Source organism: Psittacula echo (assembly GCF_963264785.1).
Source record: "Psittacula echo genome assembly, chromosome: 4".
Lineage (NCBI taxonomy): Eukaryota > Metazoa > Chordata > Aves > Psittaciformes > Psittacidae > Psittacula > Psittacula echo.
This window is the reverse complement of record NC_137738.1, coordinates 89,891,394-89,914,451: the sequence shown is the minus strand read 5'-3', so window position 1 is coordinate 89,914,451 and position 23,058 is coordinate 89,891,394. Positions and strand designations below refer to the sequence as shown.

The 23,058-nt window shown below is 38.6% G+C and overlaps 2 protein-coding genes across 25 annotated transcripts in view; one reads left to right on the top strand and one right to left on the bottom strand.

Moving 5' to 3' along the window:
• The window catches only part of TRAPPC12 (trafficking protein particle complex subunit 12), a 57,739-nt gene extending 57,146 nt beyond the window's left edge, over positions 1-593 (bottom strand). For all 6 annotated transcript variants that reach the window (XR_013956593.1, XR_013956594.1, XR_013956595.1 and 3 more), the window contains exon 1: positions 542-593. The gene's annotated coding sequence lies outside the window, so the exon portion shown is untranslated. The remainder of the gene's footprint in view (positions 1-541) is intronic.
• A 46-nt stretch (positions 594-639) lies between these two features.
• EIPR1 (EARP complex and GARP complex interacting protein 1) overlaps positions 640-23,058 on the top strand; it is a 129,876-nt gene continuing 107,457 nt past the window's right edge. For all 19 annotated transcript variants that reach the window (XR_013956693.1, XR_013956694.1, XR_013956695.1 and 16 more), the window contains exons 1-3: positions 640-765; positions 9,727-9,810; positions 15,465-15,597. Coding sequence is in view for 1 of the 19 variants with exons in the window: in XM_080616707.1 (XP_080472833.1) it covers positions 724-765; positions 9,727-9,810; positions 15,465-15,597 (259 nt within the window). In the remaining 18 variants the exon portion in view is untranslated. The remainder of the gene's footprint in view (positions 766-9,726; positions 9,811-15,464; positions 15,598-23,058) is intronic.

The window sequence follows — 23,058 nt, the reverse complement described above, 5'->3', positions numbered from 1 at the left end:
TCAGTTTTACTACTCAGGTACTGCTCAGGTACCACCCTGAAATTCCTACGTATCATGCAAATACTTAAATCCTGCTTTAAAGATACAGTAATTTCACTAATTGACATCTATCTGCAGAATTAATTCTGAAAAACGCTTTATCTTTTTCCTTTCTGCAAGTCACAGAAATATTGGGATTGAAGAGCACAGAACGATATCCGCTTTTCCGCCCGCACAGACTGGCTCGGTCCCCATTCAGGAAAAGAAATGAGGGGGGGCTCACGGCAGTCACCAGAGCAGGTGCCAAGCCCGTGCCGGCCGCACAAGGAGCGGAGCAGCAGCAGCAGCGCTGCCTTTCTCCGCCCCACGGATCCAGCTCCAGGAGCCCACACCCACAACCGCAAGGCCCCAGCCCTAACCGCCCCGCGGCAGGGTGGACACGGCCTCCACCCCGCGTATGCCCCGCCGCCCTCTCTTGGAGACGGGGCCCCAAGGCCACCTTAGCGTTCTCCCGTCCCTCAACCACCCCTAGGCCCGCACAGGCACCCAAGCTCCCCCTCACCTTCGCGCCACAACGTCAACACCCCCACACCGCCACCGCTCACAGCACTGCACCACACCGCGCCTGCGCCGTAGGCATCATTGCGCATGCACCAAAGCACCTCCCGGAAGCGGCGAGCGACGGGCAGCGCTAAGGGTCAGAAAGTCGGTGGGCAGCAGGGTGTGCCGTACCGTAGAGCTACGATGGAGGACGATGCGCCTGTGATTTACGGACTGGAGTTCCAGGTGGGTGCTGGGGGTAGACTGAAAAAGGGAGAGCAGGTGTCAGTCCTACCTCTGGGAAGGCGGTGGCTGCAGGCTGGTTGTGTGCAGTGGGGTAGGGAAGTGCTGGGGTGGGCTGTGGGGCTCACTGACTTTTGGTAGTTCTGGATACCTGCCTTTCGCGTTGGGAATTTTAAAGGTGGCTGAGCAGAGGACAGGGGTTTGTCTGTGCTCTGAAACTTGCTGTTTCCAGGGTGGGTGCCCCAATGTGGGTGCAGGGGCTGAGGGCCCAGGGGGTTTACTTTATAGTCGTGCCCAGCCTGGCTGGGGGGCTTCTGCTCTGCCACGAGTCCCTGGTCCGCCTCTGGAGGAGTGTTTGGCTCTGAGTTGTAGGAAGCTAGCAGAAGTCTCAATGACGTTTTTGTACGTGTTTATCTTTTCAGAAATTATAATATTAAAAAAATGCTGTTGTGAGGCAAAGCATGAAACTGTTTCTTATAAACTGACAGTTTTGGTTGGTTATACTCAACTGTAAAGCTACTTGATGTCTGTGGGATCTCTTGGGTTCCATTTCTGTGCATTTGTCCCATAGGAGAAATTTGTCCATCACGCTGGTATTTATGTTTATAGGCAAAGGGGACTGTCAAACTTAAGAACTTACTGACCATCTTCACAGAGGAACACGGGTCTCATGTTTAATAAAGTTTCTACAAGTTCTGGGAAAACAAACAGCTAGGTAGCTGGAGCATTGCGAGGAACCCTAATTTACTTTCCCACAATAAGGGGTTTACTCAGCTTTTACATGTTCGCTTTGACAACAACTGGCTTATTGTTGTTGCCATTATAGCAGTAATAGGAGTCACAGTGTTTCTTCTGCAGCTTACAGAGCCATGTTTTCATTCTACAGTAGATGCAGTAATATAAATATGTACATTTGCGCTTATTTTTTGTTAGGCATCTTTACCAAAGTGCTTGTGGAAAATAATATGTGAAGGTTCTTTGTAACAGGTTTGGGTGGCTTTGTCTCTGAGTTGTGTGCTTTGTCATCCTGACTATACCAATAGATATCCTTAGAAAATGATATATTTGTTTGGATTTCTTCTTGTATAGGAGCTAGTGTGTAATATTAACTTGTATTAAACGTTGGATCTACTGAAGTCTGGTAATATACTATTGTTTTGTGATTGGCTAGAGATGGCTGTAACTTATACTTCAAACTTGAAATATCTTTTTGCAGATTAGAACATACATCCTGTACTTAATAAAACTCATAGCTTTCTTCTAGTAGGTCATACGTAATAAGTCTTCCAGAAATTTTGGAAAGCTAGTCTGTGTGTTGTATGGTGCCTTCATGGTCCTGTGTCCCCCACAACCTCAAATCATACATCTCCTTCAGATCTCTTATCTTTTTGCAAAGCAACTGGGCTGTCTGGTGGCAGCATAAAGCAAAAGGACTTAGAAAGTGGGTTTAATCAGAGGGAATTGCAGTTGATACAGATCACTTAGAGAGAAAGTGGGGAAAGAAAAGGTGGTTTATGACTAACTCGGAAAAGAAGCATTGTGATGAAGATTCTATTCCTGATCTCCATTAATTGCCAGTGTGGCTTTCAACCAAACTGCATGTTGGTGCTTCTGAAAAAGACTGTGATGGAAAGACTTAAACCTAAAACTGGTCTGGCTTTTCTGGTTTGAATCTCCAGGCCTAGTAAGAAAGATTATTATGTTTTTCAGGCCTGTTTTATTCTAGACCGTAATGGGTAGCTACATCAGCACAACTATTGCTTCTTTCTGGTGTGTGTCAGGAGCACTGTGTCTGAAGACATCTCTTCAGATGAATTTTTCAGCCCAGTTTGAAGAATTTTGTTGGGTTTGTTTGTTTATTTTTGTTTGTTTGTTCTCTCATTATTTCCAAACTTCACTTCAACTCCATGTTGAACTTATTCAAAGTTGAGATTTGGAGTTATGAAGTATTTAAAAGGAGGGAGGGATCTTCTTACTCTTGTTACAAATAAAAATTGCATGTCACAAAATCATGACATCTAGAAACTACATGAGGAATTGCAGACTAAGAAGTTACATGATATGACAACTGACTGGATAGATGAGGGGAGAACAGTGGATATTGTCTAACTGGACTTCAGCAAGGCTTTGGACGCTGTTTCCCATGACATCCTCATAGGCAAGCTCAGGAAGTGCAGGGTCCTGTGTCTGGGGGGGAAATAACCCCCTGCACCTGTACAGGCTGGGGCCAACCTGGAATGTAGCTCTGTGGAGAGGGACCTGGGGGTCTTTATGGCAAGTTGTCCGTGAGCCAGCAATGTGCCCATGTGGCCAAGAATGCCAGTAGTATCCTGGGCTGTGTTAGGAAGAGCATTGTCAGCAGGTAGAGAAAGGTGAGCATCCCTCTCTGGTGAGGCCTCATGAGGAGTGCTGTGTCCAGTTCTGGGCTCTCCAGTATAAGAGACATGGAGCTGCTGGAGCAAGTTCAGCAAAGGGCTAGAATGATTAATGTCTGGAGCATCTCTCTTATGAGGAAAGGCTGAGGGAGCTGCTCCTGTTCAGCCTATGGAAGAGAAGTCTCGGGGGATCTGATCAATGGGAGTAAGTATCTGAAGGGAGGATGTCAAAAGTATGGGGCCAGGCTCTTCTTAGTGGTGACAGGACGAGAGGCAATGGGCATAAACTAAAACAGAGGAAAATCTGAACACGAGGAAGAACTTTACTGTGAGGGTGACTAAGCATTAGAATAAGTTGTCCAGAGACATTGTAGAGTCTCTTTCCCTGGAGATACTCAACACCTGTCTGGACACAATCCTGAATAATGTACTTGAGGTGACCCTGCTTGAGCAGGGAGGTTGAATTAGGTCTCCAGTGGTCCCTTCCAGCCTCGACCGTTCTGTGATTTGACCACTGCTGGAGAAAATGAAAGACATACTTGCACAGCTACATCTGATCCGATGTGGCTGGGTTTATAAGGACATAAATCTGATTCCTTCTAGGGTGCTGTGTACCAACTAACTTTAAATTGTTTATGCACAATTTCTGTTCATTGTTATGTGCAAATTTCTGTTCATTTTTACGTGCAAAATGTGTTCTATTGTATCCAGATAATTAAGGTAACTTAAAATAATTAACAAATACACATTTCTCTCTTTTTTTTTTTTAATTCACTTTTCATCAAAAAAAAAAAGGCTTAGTGAGTCAGATTTGTCTTGCATAGAACCACTGCACCACTCACAGTTCTGGCATGTGAGAATGGAAAGATACAAATCCTGAGCCCTTATACAACTGTGTATAGTTACTTAGCATGTGTAACTGCTGTGCAAGGATTTTTGCAAGTAACAGTGAGAAACAGTTTTGTTTTACTGGAGCAGAGAGGTACAGCTGAACATCTAACAGCAAAGCAAGATTAAAACTAGTGATGAATTCCATTTTCTATATGATTTGTTAAATTTTTGACCTGATTAGTTCCTCCTGTTTTACTAGATGGCTGCAGCTTTTTCTTTATGTGCTGCTTAGAACATTTGTATAACCCCAACAACGTAGTTTTCTGGAGTGGGTTTTTGTGTCTCTTTAGTTCGTCTGTGAGCTATATGAAGATTGTAGAGACATAAAAAATATGTGTGAATTTAAGACAGGGTGATTCTTTCTGTGACTTTTTCACTTTAAAAGACAATAGCCCACCATAGTGGGGTTTTCACTGCAAACTGTAGTGAAAATGATGAAATTACAGGGGCGTGGTGAGTGAAAATGTGAGATACTGCTGGAACTTGGGACTGAGTAATGTGACTGTGGCTCATGATGGTGAATATGGGGAAACAGCAGTAGCTGCAGAACATTTCATTACTGAAAGGTTGTCCTTTTAAAAGGGATCTTGGTAGACTTCACTAATATCCTGAATTACGGAATGTGGTAAATGGTGTCCTAGAGGTATCTCTAAGTGCCATTTGTTGTCAGTGTATGTGCTTCTTACTTGTCCGGTGTAGAGTTGACCTATGTTTATTATCTAACATGAAGTACCAGGTATGTTTATCCTACGTTGAATAGGCTTTTGTTTTCAGGGATTCACAATTTTTCCCATCCTATTCTTTGATTAAATAGTGATGTTTTGGGTAAGTGAATAAGCACTATTGAATGTCTCAGAATTCCTTAGTTTAAGGTTGACTGGGTGATGCTGGTACACCTGGAAATGAGCTGTGTGGAGGAGTACTTTCTGGAATAGGTATTTGGCTCAGTTGCAGTACCAACTGTGATTCTTGTGGGGACAGCCTACATCTTGCTTGTTTAAAAACCTGCAGAAGCTAGCCAGCATCATCCAGGGAGGGAGGAGTAACATTGTTTGTGCCAAAAAGTGGTAATTATGAAGCATATGTTTGGCACCTTTGGTGAATTTTGGGGATACCACAGTACTGAGCTGAATTTCAGCATGGTGGATACTCCTACTGCATGTTACATGTCAAAACTACATAGACTTGCAAGGGAGACCCATAACGAGGAGGAGGGAAGGACAGTAGAAAGCCTGCTGCTGACAGCAGGGCTGTACTGCACAAGGGCAACTCCAGCTGCACTACACAAGGGCAACTCCAGCTGCACCCTGAGATAGTGTAGTCTTAAAAATATGACTAATGCTTTGTCAGAGTTCTTGTACTGCATTGTGGTCCTGTTGTGTTTCTTGGATGAGCAATACTTGGCCCATATTGCATTGTCAGTTAGTTGTTAACAGGTTTTATAAGTCTGAATAGAGACTATTGATTTTTAGGACTTTCTTGCCTGTTTTCAAGAGTAAGGTGAAACTTAATTTCTGTAAAGCCCAATGTGATTTCTTAGTATGAGATTCTTAAAGCAGTGCAAAATGCCAACTGAAATAGATTGGTCAGAGGTCTTACACAATGTGTGTATATGTATAATATCGGTGTGTATTAAGAATAGCTCAATTGACCTTCATTTGATGGAGTAGAAGGTAGGTGTAGATTTATTAGGAGTGTGGAAAGGGAACTTTTTAGGGAGATGTGTGTCACTTGGCAGTACCCAGGGAAACCTGTGTTGCCTTTCAGGCTCAGCTGTGTTCCCAGTATGGAGTGGAGCAGGTGCTTGGCCTATAACTTCTGTCGGCAGTCCTGTTCTCTTCTCTGAGAGAGCTTTTGTGGTCTCTTGTGGGATGAGAGAGGATGTGGGTTAGAATAGAATGTAGATAATAATTTTGATAAAGCTTTACAGATTTATTGATAAAGCTTCATAGGATTTCTTTTTAAAACTGAATCAGTTCAAGAAACTGCATGGTAATGTCTTGGTGAAATTCCTGGTTTTTGTCTCAGTCTTCTTTCTTTTCAAAGATTATTAGACTCATGAGTGCCAATCTTGTATATTTTAATCCAGGCTGAGTATCTATTCTCTCACCTGTTTTCCTATCTTCCTCTCTCTTCAGCACCTGTCTTGAGGGCAGGATTTCAGTTGAGATGACTTCTCGTGGAACTTCAGTCTAACATAGTTAGGTTTAATTAGGAGAACAAAAAGTAGATAAGTGGCAAAACTCTCTTACCTAATCTCCCAAAGATCTTCATAATGCATGAAGTGGAAACTATATGTTTTAGAACTCTAAAGCAATTGGCAAGATATTACTAATATTAGGTATGGTACAGACTAATGACAATATGAAGATATGTGAACTAGAAGGAACTACTAAAAGATGATTGTTTACCATTACAGTTCATGACAAATTAATGGGATTTCTAAGGATAATTGTGCTATGTAAGACTTTGTCTGAGTGTTCCTTATGTTGCTGGGAGGGTTTATGGTATCTGTCAGCCTTTGGAATAGGGTCAGAGCACTAAATAAATCAATGGTGGGAAATCTTGTGCTGTGAAAGACTTAGGGAAAGCAGCTGTCTGAGAGCAGCAAAGGTCACCTGGGCATGTGTGCTGCCAGCCTCTTCACTGGTAGAGTCACTGCAGCTTATTACAGTCACTGACAGCGGGTCTCCTGCTGTGGTGGGAGAAGCAAGGCTGTCCTACCTAAGTAAAAATCAAAGTGTACCTACTTGAAAATTGAAACTATGCCAGAAGGCAAAAATAATATTCATGACATGAGCACCCTGGGGCTTCTCTAGGGTAGGGAAGAACTTGTATTTTGCCTCCAGAATGAGGCATCACCCTTCTGGTCAGATGGTCAAATAACTTTAAATTCAGATTTGGGAACTGCAAGCCAAATACGGTGTCCTTCACATTTTGTATTGCAAGTTCACTGCTTGTTACTACAGATTGAGTGTATGAATTTCAAATGATACATGGGTTGCAGAAATTCTTTGGATTGTGTTAAATGCAGTACAAATATTCAGATGTTGGGGTTAGTGTATGATTTTGCTTTTTTTAATCATGCTTTTTGAAAGCAGCATGCTAAGACCCACTCAAAAGGTTTTAAAAGGGGTGAACCCCCCTGGGGGTCTGTTCTGCTTGACTTAAACAAAAGAAGCTTGCCTGATTGAAAGATACATAGCTGTTTGTTTATTTCTAGTGTTTTCTTCAAAATAATTGAAAGCAGGTCTGAAATGTAAAGGAGCTCTTGCCAAAGGTCTGTAAATTCTGTTCAAGACAAAATAAAAGCTTTTTGCAGTCTTCTTGGTGGACTTTAGTTGTTTCTGTCAATCAGAAACATTGTCTAGGCTTGTTGTAGGTAACTGCTGCATAAATAGGACAGTACAAATGAATCAGAATGGATTCACACTGATCTCTGATCCTCATTTGGATATGTTTTGAGCATAAACTGCTCACTAAATCATGTTCTCTAGTCCGTTTTTTTTCTATATAAATGTTATGCTACTAGCCTATACTTAGTAAGCTCATTGTCTTTTTTTTTTTTTTAAACTTTATATGTACTCAATCTTAAATAAAATATTGTCTAAATCACGCATTTCAGAAGCAACATAAGATGTATCTGCTCTATAGGAGTTCAGGTCTTATTCTAAAAAATGAAATTGGTTCTTATTGTTACTGCCAGGCAAGGGCTTAAGTTGCTTTGCCTTATTTAAGAAAAATCAAATATCTTGAAGTTGCTATTCTAGAATTAAATTGTTCCAAATTTATGTATTATGATACAATGTATTTTTATATTAATATCAGAAAGATGCCTAGAAGCTTGGAAGGGAATATTTGAAAGAAGTTTCAAACAGGACTATATTGAAACTAAATGTTCCTGAATCCAGAATGTAATCATTAACTGGCTGCACAATGGGATGGCAGTAAGAAACGCCATTCAACAGACCTGACTCCTTCTGAAATACTTGTTTGCAATACAGACTTTAGTGCCTGAAGAAATGTGAACTCCTTTATGTCTAATAGGATGTGAATTGCAAAGGCTTGTTTTTTCTGTTTTGACAAAAAATTTGCATTGAACATCAGAATATCTTTTGCATGGGGAAGTAGTGGATATTCTTCACAGTTTAGTTATGGTTACTAAAAGTGCCTTTGAGTGTTAAGTTTACCTCCCAATTACTCAAAATTAGCTAAGAGAGCCTCTACTAATGACTAGTGCAAACTAGCACATTGTGGGTTTAGTTTAAGCTATACTTTATTTCTCAATGTCTTCTATGGCCCTTAGCTGTTATGTTTTGCTTCTTCCAAGACTGGTTGGTACAAGTTGGATAAGGTAAATAATAAATTATTTCTCCTGTCATTCAGACAGTTTTTATATCCAGTGGTCTGCAGAGGCAAGGAAGGGGTTTACTTTTTAACTTCCTTCTAAACTTGGTTCTTAATGGTGAGGAAAAGAATTCATTTTTATGCAGGCATCTTCAGTCTGAATGGTTGAAAACTTCTGCAACAACAGCCTCTTTCTTGGATATTGTAGCAAACATATGTAAGAACTGTCCACTGTTCTGTGGAGTTTTTTTCAGTTGATAAAGGAAAATTAGTTTGGAAGTACTACTATAATATGGAGATAATTAAACTGGAGGGAAAGGATGCCATCCAGTGGGACGCCGGTGGGACAGGCTGGAGAGGTGGGCCTGTGCTAAGCTCATGAAGTTCAACAAGGCCAAGTGCAAGGTCCTACACCTTGGTAAGCACAGCTACAGGCTGGGCAAAGGACGTATTGAGACCAGGTCTGAGGTGTTGCTTGATGAAAAGTTCAACATGAGCCGGCAGGGTGCACGTGCAGCCCAGGAAACCAATCACATACTGGGCTGCGTCAAAAGGAGTGTGGTCAGCAGATCGAGGGAGGTGATTTTCCCCCTCTACTCTTGTGAGATCCAACCTGGAGTGCTTCGTTCAGCTTGGCGGCCTGCAACATAAAAAGGACATGGAGCTGCCTGAGTGAGTCCAGAGGAGGGCCATGAAGATACTCAGAGGGCTGGAGCACCTCTTCTGTGAAGACAGGTTGAGAGAATTGGGCTTTTTCAGCCTGGAGAAGAGAAGGCTCTAGCAGCCGTCTAGTACCTACAGGGGGCCTACAAGAAATCTGGAGAGGGAATCTGTACAAGGGCATGTAGTGACAGAACAAAGAAGAATGGCTTTAAACTGACAGAGGGTAGATTTAGATGAGACATAAGGAAGAAATTCTTTATTATGAGGCTGGTGAAAGACTGGCACAGGTTGCCTCCAGAAGTTGTGGCTGCCTTATCCCTGGCAGTGTTCAAGGCCAGGTTGGATGGGACTTTGAGCAACCTGGTGTAGTGTGAGGTGTCCCTGCCCGTGGTAGGGGGTTTGGAACTGGATGATCTTTAGGGTTCCTTCCAACTCAAACAGTTTTATGAATATCAAATATTACCACTGTTATAATGCATTTAGCACCTGTATGTTCCATGCACCTCACGAATGTGAGAAACTGCACAAAAAATATGTTAACCAAAATAGATATAGAGGGCAGGAAGGTCTGCAGTTTGTAAGAATGTCATGTTTTGCATGATATTTGATATATAAGCTTCAAGATTTTTTTTCTGAAATTAATGGATTGTATTAATTGGACTTTTCTAATGGCTTTCTTTTTCCCTAGGCACGAGCTTTAACACCTCAGACAGCAGAAACAGATGCAATAAGATTTTTGGTTGGAACACAGTCTCTTAGATATGATAATCAGGTAATTTTTCTGTCAAATGTCAGTTGTAATTTTTTTTCTTCTTTTTTTTTTTTTTTAAACATTGTTCTAATATCATTCCTCTTCCTTCTCACCCCTCCACTGAATTTGAACTTTAAGATATTGTCAAGTTGAAGAGTTCTTTAAATAGAATGTAAAGATATTGATAAGAAATATAAGTGAATGAAAGCTATGTGTATTTTTCTGAAGATTAAATGACTCTTCTAAATTATCTGACTAAATCAGATTGGTTTAGTAAAGAAACTGCCATATTTTTGTTATTTTAAATCTCTAGATTCTCTGGAGCTATCTTTAAATCACAGAAGAGATACAAAATAAAATGAAAGTCTTTAAGTCTTAATTGCCTCTAATGGGACTCCTGGTATGTGCACATTTCTGTGTATGTGAAGCTTCATAAACTGGATTTTTCATTATTAATTACTGGCAATCAACTGTCCTTTCTGATATAAGTTTAACGATAATTTAAGAGACTTTTGTGGTTCAGTTTCTCTTAGTCTGTTTCCTCTAGAGTTAAGAGTAAAATACTTCTAATTGTACAGCAGTTTTAGTTTTTGTGACTAAATTTCAGTAAATGCCTTCACACAGAAGGAAGATTTTGAGGCCAGAAGAATTAGAAAGCTGTATTGAGAGCAGGTGGCAAGGCTTTGGTTGCAGGTGTGTTGCAGTGGTGGCCTCCATGATAAGAGGCCAGGAGCTGCCCATGCAGGTTCTGGTGAACCTGCCATGTAAGACAGCTGAGCCAGTCAGCCTGCTGGCAGCTTTGTGAAAACAAGAAAGGAAGAAATGCTGGAAGGAAAGAGGAGGAAGGAACAAAGACTGAAAACAGTGGAGGAATCAGAAGGGCTACACAGTGGAGCAGTTATCCACTGCAGCTTGAGGACCACCTGTGCCAGAGCAGGTGGGTGTTCCTGAAGGAACTGTGGCCCATGTACTGACCATAACCACCACTGCCCCACACTCTTCTGTGCTGCTTTCAGGGAGTTGAAGCAGTTTGGAGTGAAGTTAAACCTAGGAAAGGTGGGAAAGAAGGTGTTGGTTTAAGAGTTTTCTTTCCCACTACCAAATCAGTAAGTGGCTGGGTGGGAGCCAAGGTTAACACCCACCACAGAAGCCCCTAGAATGGATATAGTCACCTATTCTTCTGAAGATGGTCAGTAATGGACTGCACAAAAAAAATTTGGAACTTATATATATATATTTCTGCAAGATGTCAGCTGTCAATTCCCAATAAGGTTTTGAGTTTGTTGCTCAAAGATAATACCAGATGAGCCTCGAGGAAAAATATATTCAGAGGCCTAAGGGGGTGGAGTATTCAGTTTCTTTACATTTCGGGTAATACTTGTGAGACCAGAAACAAAGGAAGAGGCAGACAAACTTAGTTAAAAATAAATACACACAATACCATATTTGTACGGTCTCAGATGTTCTTCAGACGTTTGATTATAAGGTGGTTTCTACTGTGATTTCTATGTGTTTTGTTTTGTTAGTTTTTGGTTTTTTGTTTACTTCTTGGTTCAACTAATCTTGATACAAACTTGGAGACTGATCTCACTAGTTGATATCTAGCAGATCTTCAATAATTTAAGTGTTCTGATTTAGGGAAGTTGTTTGGACATATACTATGTATTTTGGACATATTTACTCATATTTGGAGTATGGTTTTCTTTTTCTAATGAATAACATTGATAGAAATGCAGGACACTTCCAGGTGTATTAACAAATGTTTGGAGGTTATTGGCCTTTAGCTGTGCCTCAGGCCATCAACTCCTCTCAGCTAGCTGGTAATCCCCAGGAAGTGCCCTAGGCCTCAAGTCATTATTGCTTAATTCAGCAAAAATCAGTTCTCTAGATTTGCTTAAAAACTTTTTTAGTTACCTGACCTAATTTAGGAGCTTGCTTGTAATCTCTAGTGCTTGACCAAGTATTGTACTGTGAGACTTTTCTTACGCAGTGCCATCACATGCAGAATATTTCTTCCCTTCTGGTCACAGGCAGGTGTAGTGCAGTAGTTGTACATGGTAACTTCTGTACATGATAGCCGGCATGGTAACTTCTGGGTCACTGAGGTTTATTGCTGTATGAAGCAATTTAGGCATTTGAAAGCGATCTGGTGAAAATATTTTCCTATTAACACTAGTATTTCGAAGGAAAAGAATTGTTTACACAATTTTATATTTTGTCAATATTTGAGATACTAAGAGCGTGTAGTACTTGTCACTTGGTCCTCATAACTCCCTGGAAATTGCTTAAGTAGTTTGTATTTGCATGGTGTTCTGCACAGTGTCCTTTTAGAACTTTTGTCCTCAGTCCTTTCATTGTTTTTAAACTGTGTTGTTTCATTGTTAAACTGTGGCTTTTTATATTGTTCTTAGTTTCATGCATTTACTGAATGCTTTGGAAACATAAAGGCAGTATACATCACTTATTGTTTTCTCACCTCTCTCATTCCCTGACATCTCCAAGTTATTTTCAGTCGTGTGTTTTTAGAACCTAATATAGTTAGTTTTATGATTTAACTTAATGTACAGGCACAAATTTACTTTTAATATAGGAACAAAACAGGGCATTGGCCAAACTAAAACAGTTCCTCAGTCTCTACTGCCCGTGAGTGCTTGCTGAAAGAAAATAAATTATGGAGATAGCATAGATGAAGAAAAAGGAATATTTTGTGTTGAAATTGGTTAGTTCTAGTCTCTTTCTTAGCAGTTCGTAATTCCTCCAGATTTTGAGGAGAACTAAATAGTTTTTCCTCAATACTTAGATTTGTGTTCAATGGAAATCTTCCCCAGTGTAATTAGATCAGATTATTAACTCATTTTTCTATTTACTGGTGATAAAACCAGTCACTTCAAAGACGTGTTTCCACAAGAGTTATGATTCATGTAGCATTAACTATTATACTACAATCATGTTGAGAAAGTTCTCACTTACACTTACTGTTTCGGATATCCACACCTATGGTATCCATATGCTGTACTAACTAATCCATGGTAAAGCTCATTTTTACACTCCATCAAGAAAGATTAGAAAGATTATGATTCAAGAACTGAAGAATGACAGTCTGCAGAACTGAAGTTTGTCCAGTTCTGTCAGGCAGTTATTACAGGTGAATATTCCTTTCTGCAAATATTTGTCTTCATTGTATCACACCAGTGCAGTATTTGGTACTAGTATATTTTCTGTGGAAACTCTTTTGTCCTTAGTATTTAGTGAAGTCACTATTCCATTTGATGAATATAATGTATCATGTATTCAAATTGACATGATGATGATGATCTTTAGTAGGAAAACATTGGGGAACCTTTGCAGTTCTTTCTGTTAAGCTGATCAGCTTTTTCCAGTAGGATGTGTTGTTCGGCATAGCTGTGAAGGATGTAATTTTTCAACTCAGAAGGGTATAAACAATACCCTTGCATAAGAATTAGGTTTTGTATTTACTAAAAGTCTCAGTCTGGACATGTGATTGACTAGCTATGTGTTCCAGTAGCTATTCATGATGTCAGGTGAAGCAGAAGTGTAACAGCAGAGGAGTAATTGGTTATCTGTGCCTTCGTGAGGCTTTAGATGGGATAGTTAAGAGTTCTCCCTTAGCTTATGTGCTGAGTAACTCTCTTAAAATGGTTAGTGTGGGTGAAGAATGTGTGTGATTTGTAAATGTGACTTAGATTTGCAGTTCACCTTTATGGGCTTGAGTTGAGCTGCTACAGGACACTTCAGTGACTCCAGTGGAGGGTTGTCTTTCTCCCACATTTTCCCTGACATGTCTTCACATAGTTCAGACTGTTTCTGTGTTAAATACCCAGTTCAGTAAATTGAGATATCACCTCCTTTCTGTTATGGTAAAGCCAATTATAACTATTTTGCTGTGTAAAAATAACAGCAGGAGTTGTTCTTCTTGCTGTTAAAATTGTTTTATCTTAGAATTGTGAATATGTTGCTATTGTTTGGCTTCCAGTTCATGCTTGTAAAGTAGCTGTTTGGATTGTCAACTGTTTGAGTTGTAAGTTTATTCACATCAAAACGTAAGTAATAAGAGCAGCATAGAAGGTTGAATAGATAATATCTTTATTCAAAACCCTAAAACCAAAAACTAGAGGGGATGAGGTTAAACTGGTATCTAATGAAAGGTGCAAGAGCTTTCTGTATAGACAAACTCTTGAATTGTGATACAGGGAATAGGTCAGAGAGGGGATGTACAGAATGCCAAAATAAAGTGAAACAGTGTATAAATCTAAGTGATGTTACTCTAGAGAGTTTTGAAATGCAGGAGGGTCACTCTTTGAGTTGGACAGGGAGATTGATAGGCAGCTGTTGGGGTTTATGTATAGTGTCCCGATTCCTGGATGGGTTTCTAGGTTCAGGGCAACAAATGAAGTCTGAAAAGACAACTTGCTAATCAAATACAGAAGTGCTTATATGCCTTTGATTACAAAATGGAAGAATAATGTAAGGTGATGAGGATCTAGCATTATATTTCAAGGAGGAGTTAGTGATGACAGCCTTTGGATGAGAAAGAAAAAGGTAACGTAACCTCAGTCCTTAGGGGAAAAAAAAAAAAGGTGGTAGGTAGTATTACCAATTTAGGCTTAAGTTGAGACCTGTTTAGCAGCTTCTGTATTTTAAGAAAAATTTCTATATTCTGTAGCTAACATTTTTGCAGTTGTTCAGTAGACATAATTCGATCATTATGATGAGATGTCTTACTTTTTTGTTCTCTCTTCATTATTCACCTAACTTTGCTGATGAATTTTTAATGAGGATACAGTTGTCTGAAAACTGTGAGTCTTCTAGAATTTGTCCACTGTTGAGCTTAGTGGAATTAATCCCATGAGTAAAGTTACCTGTGTATGTTGTGCTAGGCTAGAATCTTTCTCAATTTCTTCTGTTTATGAGGCAACTATACAAAAACAACTAAGTAAAAATCAGGAGGAAAAATGAAAATAATGTAGACCTATTGAAAAAACCAAGACAAAAACCCAAACAAAAATCAAAATCACAAAAAGCAAACCTAGCTGTCTCTGAAAACCCTAACCTATATATTTAAACATTATTGTTTTTCTTCATCTTTCAGTTCAATGGTTTTATTTTTCCATATAATACAAAAAGCATTACAGATTTATATGTTGGTACAGGTATGTGATTGCCGAAGTGAACTCCCAGGAAGTTTCTTGCTGAGTTGACAGTGTGTTTGAAATGAGAGCTCTTTCCCTCTCTCCCCTTCTTTCTTCATAGGTTGTTTGAATTCGACGATTTAGATACAGAATTGGTGAAGGCATTTAGACTGAAGATTGCAATGTTGTTGTTTCTGTTTATTGCTATTAGAAGTGTTGAACTGCAATACAAGTGGCTTATTTACTATTAGCCATAAAATGAAAAATCACCTTCAAGCTTAAAGTTGCAAAATTAAGAAGAACAAACACAGTATTTCCTCAAAACAGGGAAATTGCTTATGTTTTTTCTAGAAAAGTTAATCCTGCATGAAATCAATGATATACGAAATTGTTAGTATAACAATTAATTAAAGTAGATATTGGTTATAAAATTCTCATGAAATTGTTCTGTGCAGTCATCATGTATAATTAAGACCCACAGGAAAGCATTTGAAACCCTAATGTTCTCTTTTATTGTATTTGCAGATTCACATCATAGACTTTGATGATGAAAATAACATTATAAACAAAAACGTTCTCCTTCATCAAGTGGGTGAAATTTGGCACATTAGTACCAGTCCTGCAGATAAAGGTGTGCTAGCAACCTGCTACAATAAAAGTAAGTCCTCTCTAACTGTATATAACTTAAGTATTTTGATATTTTTGAATGTGCAAAGTTTTACTATCTAGTTAACACTTTAACTTGGAATTATCAACACTGGCATTTTTCAAAAGATCTGCTGTACCTTTGCTTATACCTCTTTTGTCTCGTATCCTGGTGCTCATCTTGGTTAGAAGTCTACTTTGGCATTCATGTCAAGGAAAGCAGCAAAACTAAAAAGTATTGCTTGTCTGATTATATGAAGAATGGCAAATAAAATACATTTGTTATTTTAGGCATCATTCTTTTTATTGTTTTATGTGCTTTGCTTTTGAAAGTGGAAGTAAATGTCTTTCAAAACAACATCATGCCAACATAGGATCATAGAATAGTTGGGGTTGGAAAGGACCTGAAGATCATCTTGTTCCAACCCACCTGCCATGATCGGGGACACCACACACTAAGCCATGTCACCCAAGACTCCGTCCAACCTGGCCTTGAACAGGGATCAAGCTCTATTTAAAATGGCAGGTGAAGTTTGTGTTTCATGTAATTTGTCATATGTTAAATGCATATATGCCCACAGAGAGCTATAAATTCTTATCTGTGTATCTCACCAAAACCAGTAGGAATGCTTCTTCTGTGACCTAATGCTAAGTGCACAGCTGTTGAGATTAAGGATCTCTCTGTGTTTCACAGGTGAAGCAGGTGTGAAGATATTCTGTCATGAGGCTTGAAAAATACTGTTGCATCACTTGATAAAGGGAGTCTTTTTCTCTCTAATGAGCAAGAAATCTGTGCTTTCAATTGGAATAAATATTATTTCTTCAGTAAATATTAGTCCATTCTTTTATGGAAATACAGTCCAAGAATATAAGAATAAGGTAGTGAATTTCAGACTTTCCACATCTGCAGGCAGCTGTAGAGATGTGAATTCCCCCTGGTCAGCCTTGTGGCTATGTTAGAGAAGAAGGTTCCAGGATTGCTTGGTTCTCCTAGTTCTTTTTGATTGAAATAAAAGTGCTAAAATGTGAATGTCACAAATCTTACGTGACTATTCTAGGAACAATTATACAAGATAAGTAAAGTAATAAAGAGGTCTTTCTGTTTTCTAAACTGAAAATGATTATAGGCATTTTGAGTAAGAGAGCATTGAAATGGTATTAGCCTGCTTTTTTTTTATTACTTGTTAATCTCTGGTTGACTTTATTGGACATAACTTCCCCCCCCTTGCCAGTGATCCATAGCGAAAATGAGAAAGCAGTTATCAAGCCTGAAATTCTAAAGTTGTCTTTAATTTTTCTGGCTAGTTTTCAGAGGAGAATCTGAGAAAGTTGTCTGAAGTCTCCTTTAGAGAAAACCAGGACAAGTTTCTGAGTTTCTTTGTCTAGTGTTTCTTAGTAGATTGCATTTTTTTCTTAAAGAATGTTGTTCTGCACAGAACAGTGTGAAACACTTTGAAAAATGTATGTATCCCTGTTTTTCCCTACATAACTGAACAGCAAGATGATATGAAATAGCTTATCAAGTCTAGTATTTCAGGTATGTAATGTACCATTTAATGTTAATCAGTCTTAATTTATTCTACTTGTATCTGTTTTAGAGTTCAAGTATTGCTCTAGAGTGTACGGTGAAAACTTAAATACAGACCTTTTTGAGAAAAGGGTACAAAATTATGTTTATAGCATGTTATAGCAATTTCTTATAGCAATATGCATATTAATTGAAAATCATCTTTGGGAGAGAGCTGATTGAGGTTGCTAGAATTGAGCTTCTAACCAAACACTCTAAATTTCTGTGAGATTTCTGACTTCCGTTATTTAACCTATTAATTCATATGCATGTTTTCTATTCTACCTGCTTCGTGTTCTAGATTTAGTTTACCTAGTTTCTGAACATAAAGCTCTATTGTTTATACTTCATGCATCTTCATTTAGGAACATCACCCATAAACTTGCTGCAGAAAACAAGATCTAGTTCTTAAATGATTATTGATGACTCTAATTAGAAATGTATAGAACAGAAAGCACACAGCATGGGGTTCTAATAATAAGGTATACTGAGTTTAGCAGACAACTTATTTCAAGTAGTAATGCAACTGATTTAAGCAGACAAAACCTTTAAAATGCCTTTTTATGTATTGTATTTGTTTTGTTATTTTAAAGACTCTTAGTTTTTTTGTCATTGAAGTACTAGTCAAATGAGATGGTGCTGTCAGGAAGAGTCATAGGTTTTGTCAAAAGCTTTTGTGTCTGAGCAGTATTTCTGGCAGAGGGCTGAAGCACCTCTCCTATGAAGACAGGCTGAAAGAGTTGGGCTTGTTTAGCCTGGAGAACAGAAGGCACCAGGGAGATCTGGCAGCTTTCCAGTACCTAAGTGGGGCTACAAAAAGCTGGGGAGAGACAAGGGCATGTAGTGATAAGACAAGGGCAAATGGCTTTAAACTGTCAGAGGGGAGATGAAAGTTAGACGTTAGGAGGAAACTTTCATTGTGAGAAGGGTGAGACACTGGCACGGGTTGCCCTGAGAAGTTGTGGCTGCCCCATCCCTGGCAGTGTTTAAGGCCAGGTTGGATAGAGCTTTGAGCAACCTGGTCTAGTGAATGGTGTCCCTGCCCATAGCACAGGGATTAGAACTACATGATCTTTAAGGCCTCTTGCAATGGTACATATGTATATATACAGCAGCTTCTTCCAAAGTCATAGTTAGGAGGCTTTTTTTCTCCTCTGATCTTGCAGGTAGGAAACCTCCTTCAACAGAAGTGATGGTAATGTGGAAACAATCTGCCCCTGTCACCCGCTGGGGGGTTTGCAATTTTTTTTTTTTTTTTTTTTTTTTTGACAGGTCAAAGAAGAGTTAGTTCTATTTTACATAAAGCCTGTTAAAGAATCAATACACAAGTAAATAGCAAATATTCCAATCTCTCTTAAATTTTTATGCTTTCAAGAAAAGTAGCTTCCCTAAAAAGTAAGATAAGGTGGCTTAGGTAACTTTCTTGTTCTCAAGAAGTCACAGAGAAATTTAAATCCTTGCTGAATATGCAGATTGAGAGCTATGTTCTCTAAACAATTAATAAAGTTAATTTTAATGCTGCTCGGTATTCTTTTTTTTTCAAGCTATTTTACCAGGGTATCATTATATAAGTAGGTTTTAAAAAGGAAAAAGCTTCTTTTCTCTCAAGTCAAAACCAAGGAAAACTCCTTTTCTTGTTAGCATCAGTATTTGCTACTTTGATTTCTAATTTTGACATTGCATCATTAATAAAGCCTTGTGTCTTTTAATTCTGGATGGTGATATTGACTAGAATCATACTTGTTCTAATAGCATTGGAACGAATACATCTTTGGATACTAACCAGAAATTCCATTTTGCAGGCCATTTTGTCTTTATATTAAGATAAAATGATGCAACTATCTCTCCACCCCTCCCCATGCACACACATTAAAAATACTGATTTAGAAAAATCACATAATTTTAATGGGAGCACTTTTTCTACTCAGTTCCTGTCTCAGTTACAGTGGTCCCTCCTCCCACCAATGCTGGATATATATCTCAGAGAATTTTATACTATTCATACTGATGTTATAGGAAAATGATTTTATTATCAAGTGGTAGGCTTACTAGATACATATAATATTGCCTAACTTCCAGCAAAGATCAGAAATCTACTACACTGGAGGCACAGTACTTGCCTGTACTGTGCATATCTAACATACTTGGTGGTATTGTATGCTAGAAATGTAGTAAGATCATTCCTATGTGACTTTCATTGCTAATAGACAAGATGTGTAGTTGGTAGATACAGTAATTGATTAGAGGTGTTTTTCTGCTTTTTTGTTATTTGCCACCTTTGCCATTCAAAAGTGCTTGTCTTGTGTTCAAATAGTAGTCAGGCTGTAGCTAAAGAATCAGATTGCTACTGACAGCTTTAAAGTAAGTAAAAAAAAATAAAGAAAAAATAGTTTTCTAGCTGTAGATTGTTAAAGTTCAGTATGGTACAGATTAGTCTTAAAAGATTAAGCTGAAAGGATGGATTGCTGAGAGAAGAGTACAAGGTGCAGAGTTTTTGGTGATGATAAAAAGTGGCAATAAGCTAGAGTGCTACAGTTGCATTTTGATTGGTTAATGTTTACTTTACATCCACTTATTTGCCTCTGATACTTATCATTTTAAAGTTACGTTCAGCAAAACAGAAATCAAATAGTTTGCTTCACAGTGGCCCAGAATTAAAATCTAGCATACTGGATTTAGTGGAAAATCTGTGTCAGAAAAATTCTAGGAGTTTTATACCATCCTTCTTTTTTTTGCTATTCTGACTACCTGCAGTCAGTTAACTATTCATTTTTTACTTTTTTTTTTTTTTTTTTAATTAAAAGGTGACAGGAGTGACACTTTAAAAAAAGTGAATAAGAAAGGTGACAAAGTAATTAAGGAGATTATAGTGTCTTAGTAGAAATGTACTTTTAAATATCAGAAAAGAATAATGATGGGGTGAGGGTCAAGAATGTACCCTTCAAATTATGATAAAAACCAATGAGAATAATGGTACACTAAGTATAATACTAAGTTTATAAATTGAGATAAATTGGTCTTTAAATGTGCAAGAAGTTAGTAGCCATTCAAGAACTCTATTCACTCACTAACGGGAAAATCATTTCACATGTGTATTACTACTTAAAGTTTGAAAGAAGTCTTGCTTCAGTATTCAAAACAGCATCCTAGCCTATGCTAGGGTAAATTTTTCATGGTGATAAGGTGAAATGTCAAAACCCTGTTGATCATGTTAGAGCAGGGTCACTTCGGAAGTAAAGTCCTAAACCCCGTTGGAGTACGATCCACATACGATTGCAGTATTGCTGAAGTTTCGGGCTACAAGAGGAGAAATACGAAAGCCATTTGAATGGACTTCTGATAGTGTATTGAGGCAGGGAGAAATAGCAACCATCAGCAGACTAGAGTGTGTCTAATACAGCTCTTGTATGTAAAGTAAGTGATGAAAAAGCTGTAGGGCTGTCTGAAAAATGTGGGATCCCTGGGTTAACATAAAGTAGGAGAATACTTGGAAATGCATCAGTTTCTGAATGATGCATTTCCCACTTTGTCAGTCCAGTTTATAATACACTGTTGTCAGGTGTTTGAAAGATTTACCAGTTAGGTGGATGCGTAGTGGCAGTTAAAGATTGTATATGTGTTTTGAGAGTGTGTGTGTACCTTGCCATATGCTTTGTTTCTTACAGAACTTCATTTTAATCTGCTCTTCTGCTTATACATCTATCCCCTTCTTTCATCCACTGTTTTAGGATACTGTTAAAATGGGGGTGGGCTATTTTCTAAGGAGATAGTAAATTTCATTAAAAGAATATGGACTGCAGAGGGAATTTTCTGTAGGCCATTTAAGGAGTTTTGCATCTGTGCCAGTTTGCCAGCAATGGATGGCTTCTTCCTGAATGACTTGGGTCTCGTCTCTGCACAGCAGAATATTCAGTAAAGAGAGCAAATGTTCATGATGATGTATGGAAAAAACTATCATTCTAAAATATTTTTTTCTGTAAATATAAAGAGAACTCTTAATCTGATAGTTTCTACTTTATTCTTTACAGAACCTGAATATAGCTTTCATTATATCCTATAAGCTAGAACAAAACCTCAGATTTGTGCATTGCTCTAAGATCCCAATGAATGTCAGTGAGAAACTAGTGATTTGTTTAGATTTCAGTACTATGCAATAGCTAGTTACTTGGCTAGTTACTGCATTTTGGAAGATGTTTTACAGATGCTTAGAAGGGTTGACAAAATTGTTTGAGAAGTCAAGGGGTAAGGTATACTGGTGGGTTTACATGGAGTGATGAGGAGATACAGGGGAGGAAATAGAGAAATGATTCAACTTGAAAATTCTGCGTTAGTAGAAAACAGTTTGCCTGCTGAACCTCTAATTTGATCTGGGTACCTATCTCCATTACTGTAAAGGTGAGGTTTTGGGAAGTGACTATAAGCAGCTTACATAGCTGTATCTCCTCCAAGCAGGTGAAGGATGTGATGGGGGAAGGCAAAAGTAAATGACCGTATCTCAAGAGCATAATCGTAGGCAATGCCAGCGTACTATTAACTATCACAGATCTGATGGGGAAAATGCTCACTGAAAGACAAAGTGAAGAAATGAAGGAAATGGTATAATTGGAAAAATGAGGAGATTCTGAAGGAAGGAGATGCCGAAACCAAATAAGGGATGGGTCACTTAAAGGACATGCATATGTCTGCAGCCACTTGGGAGAAAGCAAGAAGGTATGAGATGGCATGTAGCATTTGGGTAATCAGTTCAGTTCTGTAGAAGGCTGTAGAAAAGTTAGTGGTAAGCCATGGCCCTGAGGTGTGAGCAGTTTGAAGGTGTTTTCCGTAGCGTCTGTCAATAGAAAAAAATATCTTATTGTGATTAAATGTCTGCCTGTTCTGGTTTTGGATTAGTGCTTTGTTTTGCATTTTGTTCTTTATCTGTGGCAACTTCCCATGCTTTCCAGAGGCCTTATGTTCTTCCTTTCCCTGCCATTTAGTGAAATGATCAGCGATATAATTAGGTAATTTTTAACTTGTGTCTACGTTTAATTTTGATGCTGCTGTAAGATGAACAGTTGTCTGGAGACTGAAACCTCTCTTTTTATTGTTTTGAGCTATGTTGGCAAACTAAACAAAATGTTTATACTGATTGTTCGTACAATTGTGAATTGGGTTGCAAGGGTATTCTCACAGCCACAAGAGTACCTTCATGTAATTGAAAACTTGAAAATCAGAATGTGACATAATGGGCCACAAAAAATAACAGCATTAAAGTCTGATGTTCGGGATGATTTAGTTTAATGATGTCTAGCAGGGTGGGAGCAGGTGTAGAACGTGTCTGTGTGAGCTATATCAACACTGAAAATGATTTAAGAAGAAAACAGTACATACCTGCTAGCTTGTGGGGGATAAAACCGGCTGACTATAAAAATTTTAACATTAAATAATCAAGCTGTGGTATTAGACAACTGCCTGCTCTTTTTTTTTTTTTTTTTTTTTTTTTGGTAATGATATTTTTTGCTGGAAATTGCAACCCATAAAATAAAATAAATAGTCTTGGGATATTCTTTCTCTACAACTGTGTGAATGGAGGTTGTAGTGAGGTGGGGGTCAGTCTCTTCTTCCAACTAACAAGCTATAGGACAAGGGGTAACGGCCTCAACCTGTGCCAAGGGAGGTTCAGGTTGGAAATTAAGAAGAATTTCTTCACAGAGAGGGTGGTCAGGCATTGGAACAGGCTGCCCAGGGAAGTGGTGGAATCACCATCCCTGGAAGTGTTCAAAAACTGTTTAGATGAGGCCCTCAGTGACATGGTTTAGTGGTGGCCTTGACAGCCCTGTGGTAATGGTTGGACTTGATGATCTTAAAGGTGTTTTCCAACCTAATTGAATCTATGATTCTGCGATTAGATGAATATTTTTAGGTTAT